Source organism: Sphaeroforma arctica, assembly GCF_001186125.1.
Source record: "Sphaeroforma arctica JP610 unplaced genomic scaffold supercont1.111, whole genome shotgun sequence".
NCBI classification, from domain to species: Eukaryota; class Ichthyosporea; order Ichthyophonida; genus Sphaeroforma; species Sphaeroforma arctica.
In genome coordinates, this window is record NW_014040447.1 from 120,505 (window position 1) to 126,801 (window position 6,297).

Consider the following 6,297-nt stretch of genomic DNA (forward strand, 5'->3'; position numbering starts at 1 on the left):
ATATATATATATATATATATATATATATATATATATATATATATATATATATATATATATATATATATATATATATATATATATATATATATATATATATATATATAAATACACTTTTATTGTATTAGCAGTATTTCAATTCGAATCTTTATTCATCGCGGTACATTTTTATTTGTATGCACTCGCGGAAAAACACGGGCAGACAGATGGATTCGATAGCGTGTGCGTTGTATTCCTTCAGTATTGTCTCGTGAGGACACAACCTACCTAATCGTGAGCAGTAGAGCCCCAACTGCTGTGACTAGAGCAGGTATCTCGAAGATCTTCATTGTTAATATCAACAATACTCTGATAATAAGAGTGTAAGTGTATATGGACTGCGTGAGAATAGGGATTATGTAATACTAATATGCTTCGGCGAACAGCTCGTGAAACAGGAAGCATGCCACTATGCGACGTTTTCATCTACAAATATATTGACAAAAACTATTTTGGGTGATAACCAGTATTTTTCTATTTATCCCGGGTATGTATCTATTTATTTCAAAACATATTTATCACAAATCTGAACTCGAGCACTCTTTTTTTTGTTATTTTTTTAGGAGGCTATTTACATACATAGCCTTCTAAATTGAAACATAGACAAATATTGTAGATTCCAGGTAAAATGACCAGATATCCATGCTTAGCACGTGCGGGTTGCGCGATTCTCCCGCCTCTCTCAATTTAAACAAATTTTGCTGGTTAATAATTTTCAGAAATAAAAATATATTTATATCTCGTACTCGTATTGGTCCAAGGCATTGAATTCAGTCTGACTTTCTTTTTATATTTTTTTTATATTTTTGATTTCAACAATTCTCCACCAACGGGAGATCAGAAAATAGACGCCGTCGATAGGACAAATGCGCGAAACTGCAATTTTTTTTTTGACCTGCTTCCGCGAAATTGTCCTGTTCATTTTGCCATTTTCAATATGTTTCATTTCGTTTCATATTTATTTATTTCACGTGAACAATATATATTTTTAATAAAAATTGAACTATTATTTATTATTATAGATATCAACATAATTATTTAAATAAACCCAGTTTTATAGTTCTTCTGTGCATATCCTTGTGATGGCCGTGGGAGAGAAGGTAGCGTGGCTTATTGTAAGCGCGTGGTAATACTACCATCTTTCGCTTGCTGATATAAATAAACTGTTTAATACAAGCGAAAGTACCATAGGGCGTATATTGTCCTGTTGGAAATCCACAGGTTTCCCGACCCAATCAGGCGCAGTAGAAAGCGCCGAGAGGATCTCTTGAGGGATGAGAGGTTAATCAGATGAATTAGGCGTATATGTGAGCGTAATCCATCAAAATACTTTGAAGAGCTTCAAAAGTGTGTTGTAGAGGAAGATGGTAGGAAAGTATCATATACGACAATACTGCGTGTACTGAAATTAGACCTTAAATTTACACTTCGTATCATGGAGAAAGCCGCTAGATATGCATATTTTAAAGCACAACTAGTATCTTTTTCAGTTTTGAGCCTGATATATTCATGTAATAATCAACTCGTTATTGTAGACGAAGCATCTCGTGATGCTAGGTCTACTTTCAGAAAGAGAGGGTACGGCCCTAAAGGTGAAAAATTAATCTCTAGAACTCACTTTGAGAGAGGACTCAGAGTTAGTGTATTAGCCGCAAGCGATATTTCAGGTTTCATAGGTTTGTACTAACTGGGCCTCTACATTAGACTCTATGTTATAAACGTACTCTCAAGTAGTACGTAAACTATAAACATATTCTTAATAGTACTGTAATAGCCGGTCCTCCATATTAGACTCTATGTTCTAAACGTACTCTTAAGCAGTACGTATACTAAATACGTACTCTTAATAGTACAAGGAACTTAAGTTTCCTAAATGGTTTTTAATGGTATATTAATTAGTACCTTTTCCATTCTACATATCTGAAAATTGGACAAGGCCATTAAAAGGCCCAGTAAAGTACCAAACATAAAGAGTTGGTCTAGTTCTATTAATATAACTTTATTTACTTTTCAATTTTATTTATATCTGAATACTTCGGTAGCGAGATGGCTTAACCGAATATAGATTTTTAGGGACTATTAAAGTTACCTAGTTGATACTCCGATCAGCTAACCAGATGTTCCAGTCTGATGAAGGCTAAGTCGGTAATTCTTGATAAGTGGCAAGTTATTGGTTAATGCACTAACTATGGACATCAAGAGTTTTCCTTTTTTTTCTTCTTTTTTTCTAATGATAGAACTTTATGAGTCTCTCGGATTTACCCCAACGAAACATATCATAGTTTCTAATAGAGCGACAACGAAACACTAATTAAAATCCCTACGGCGAAAACAGTACTGAGAGGATTATATATAGGAATAATATTTTATATTTCAAAAATGGCAAGGATGTATGATACAATGTATGAACATATGGTATGGCTCTCATAGTCGCTGTAGTGGTTCAGGAAAGATTGATGGGAAGAAGTGGTTAGTAAATTCCCGTTTGAAGCTTGGGCCAAGTGAGTCGACAATGGAAGATAAGTGCTGAGTCAATTCGGGCCGGTGTTGACAAAACACTGTTACTGTCGAATGTTCCATATATTCGCTTGCTGATCTACTAAGTAGAGTACCCACCTCTGTGGTACGGATCGGGTCTGCGGCGTGTAGTGCCGCGGAATGGGTTAGTGCAGAATACGAAATACCGAGAAGGACCAGGATATCCGTCATAATCCGGTCGAGAAGCGAGGATAGGGGTAAGCCATAACCGCACCCGACCACGGATGATTTCGGTATGTGTTGGCTGGCCTGGATCGGAAGTATCATAGTCGGCAATGTCTCAGTCTCACAATCCCTTAGAGTATTGTTGTTTTCACGAGGCATACCTAACTTTACTAAATGTCTCATTTCGTTTAATTACGTTGATATTTACACGATACTTAGAATTTACCTACGCGTTTATTTATTCTAAGGCATTAGTATCGCCGTAAGAGACCGAATCTTACACATTTTAAAGTTAGCAAAGGTATTAACTACTTAGTCTAATTAAATGTAAAGGTAGAAAACTACCACAAACCTTTTTCTTGTCCAATCTAGTCCCTAAGAGACCAGCAGCAGTCATAAGTTAAGATTATGACCAAGAAAGACAATACTCCTTCTAAGAAGCGTAGAGCTGAAAAGAAGAGGATGGAGAGAGACGCCGCTACTGCAGCCGCATTTAACGCGACCGCAGAAGAGAACAATCATTCCGTAACCGAAATCATTGCTACTGGTATTAGCAACCAGAACAATTCAACAGTGAAGGGTGAAGACACTCCATTAAGAGAGAAGTCCCCTGAAGTAAAAGCCCGCGGGCCAACTATTGCGGCTGCTTCGAAGTGTACGTTCACGAAGCCAAGAAGCCACGCGAAAGGATCGGTTAAGACAATCCCTACTGAACCTGATGGGAACACTCAGAAGGATCTAACTTCAATTACGGAGAAAGGAGACAACCCGCTTAAGGGAGAAGATGAAAAGGAAAGATCAGAAAGCCAACCCTGAAAGATTCGGTCTAATAAAGGCGATACTAATGCCTTAGAATAAATAAACGCGTAGGTAAATTCTATATATCGTGTAAATATCGATATAAATAAACGAAATGAGACGTTTAATAAAGTTAGATTTGCCTCGTGAAAACAGCAATACTCTGAGGGATTGAGAGGCTGAGACATTGCCTATATATATTCCTCTCAGTACTGTTTCCGCCGAAGGGATTTTATTTAGTGTTTCGTTGTCGCTCTATTCTGGGGCGAATCCGATAGACTCATAAAATTATATCTTTAGAAAAAATAAAATAAAATAAAAAACTCTTGACGTCTTTAGTTATTGTCTTAACCAATAACTTGCCACTATCAAGAATTACCGACTTAGCCTTCATCAGACTGGCACATCTGGTTGGCTTATCAGAGGATCAACTAGGTAACGTTAATAGTCCTTAGAAACCTATATTCGGTTGAGTCATCTCGCTACCGAAGTATTCAGATATAAATAAAATTGTAAAGTAAATAAAGCTCTATTAATAGAACTAGACCAACTCTTTTATGTTTGGTATTTTACTGAGGCCTTTTAATGGCCTCATCCAAATATCTGATATGTTAAATGGAAAAGGTTTAATTAATATATCAGATATTTGGACGAGGCCATTAAAAGGCCTCAGTCTAGTTCTATTATTAGAACTTTATTTACTTTCCAACTTTATTTATATCTGAATACTTCGGTAGCGAGATGGCTCAACCGAATATAGGTTTCTAGGGACTATTAACGTTACCTAGTTGATCCTCCGATCAGCCAACCAGATGTGCCAGTCTGATGAAGGCGAAGTCGGTAATTCTTGATAGTGGCAATTTATTGGTTAAGACAATAACTAAGGACATCAAGAGTATTTTTTTCTTTTTTTCTTTTTTCTAAAGATAGGATTTTATGAGTCTCTCGGATTCGCCCCAACGAAACATACCATAGTTTCTAATAGAGCGACAACGAAATACTAAATAAAATCCCTTCGGCGGAAACAGTACTGAGAGGAATATATATAGGCAATGTCTCAGCCTCACAATCCCTCAGAGTATTGCTGTTTTTACGAGGCCTACCCAACTTTACTAAAAGTCCCATTTCGTTTATTTACTTTGATATTTACACGATACTACTTTATTCTAAGGCATTTGTATCGCCTTTTTTAGACCAAATCTTACACATTTTAAAGTTAGCAAAGGTATTAACTACTTAGACTACTTAAACGTAAAGGTAGATTCACTACCACAACATTTTTCTTCTCTTGTTCAAGCTAGTCGTTAAGAGACAAGCTAGTAGTCATAAGTTAAGATTATGACCAAGAAAGACAACACTCCTTCTGAGAAGCGTAGAGCTGAAAAGAAGAAGATGGAGAGAGAAGCCGCTAGGGCTGCCGCAGAAGCAACCGCCGCTGCTGCTGATGCGTTTAACCGCACTGTAGCCGAAGTACTTGCCTCTGACAACAATAGCCAAAAGGACGATGCTTCAGATAAGGATGCAGCCACTCCACTTAAGGAGACTACTCCCACTGACAGAGCCCGAGGGCCAACTATTGCCTCAACTTCAAAGCTTGCATTTACGAAAGCAAGAAGTGAGACAAGGGACACGTCTCAAGACGCCCCAACCAATTCTTTTGACGAAACTCAGAAAGAAAAGTTCCCAATTATAAGGGAGCCCCCAATTATAGGAGACAAGGACAAATCTCAGAAGGAACCTATAACGGAACCAGAAGAGGAGGCAAGCTCAAGTAGCAACCCCGAATCTACGTCCGAGATTACTAAGCCAGCGCGCATAAGTAAGTTAAATACTGAAAACACTGATCTTAAGAATCAGTTAGCCATCCTTATGAAAGACTTGACTGTTGAACATGTAGATTGATTGTGTAGATCAGGAAAACATACACAGCACTTACGCGATCATGTTTCTCCTGGCATTACTAAATCCCTACAGAAGTGGAAAAAACGTCGACAGGCAATTACGCCCGAAGAGCGTAAAGACTCGAGCTCTACACCTGTGGCATATGAGCCAGATGTGCTTAGCGTATCTATACCTTACGAGGCACTACCGCCAGAAGTTCAGGCTAATTACTCGCCTGTTCTGACACCCGGCCGTGAGTTACCCGTCCTTGAGGGTATTATAGACCCAGAGACAGGCAAAAATACTCCGCCACCTTTACCCAACTGGGATGACAATTGTCGGAAACCAGTTAAGACTGTGTATGTTATCCAGACGCATGAATCACCCAAGATTATAATAACAACTACTATCCGAGGGACAGAGCACCGAAAGGCCTCGACCATGGACTTTACAAGGGGTAATAAACACCCTCGTAAACGTGTTAACGAAGTCGAATTTAATCGCTACGATCGCACAGCATTACACCAGCCCGCAAAGAATTTACACTCTGACGAGGTGACCGAACTTAATAAATTGATCGACGATTACACCAATAAGATGGAAATCGCCCATGACGAGCACCGTGCTGATTACGTATCATATTTTGCTAATATAAACGCGATCAAACAGAAACGTATCGATCAGCTACTTCAGGCCCAACGTGGACAAGACCACAGGGATAACCAGAAGTACAAGGGACGAATGCCAACAGTAAGCAGGTCGAGTTTATAAACAACCATGACCTCGACACGCTAACCCGTGCGCTTAATGCGTTTACGGTCATGCTAGAGACGAATGATATGNTCCCAGCAATGGATTCGCTAATGCAGTCGTTTG

The 6,297-nt window shown here is 38.5% G+C and overlaps 1 protein-coding gene across 1 annotated transcript in view; it reads right to left on the bottom strand.

Annotated features, from left to right (window-relative positions):
* SARC_02472 (hypothetical protein) overlaps window positions 1–531 on the bottom strand; it is a 7,323-nt gene extending 6,792 nt beyond the window's left edge. Inside the window, exon 1 of the mRNA XM_014303777.1 lies at window positions 268–531. Within this exon, the coding sequence (XP_014159252.1) occupies window positions 268–329 (62 nt within the window). The 5' untranslated portion in view covers window positions 330–531. The remainder of the gene's footprint in view (window positions 1–267) is intronic.
* Window positions 532–6,297: the final 5,766 nt, after the last annotated feature.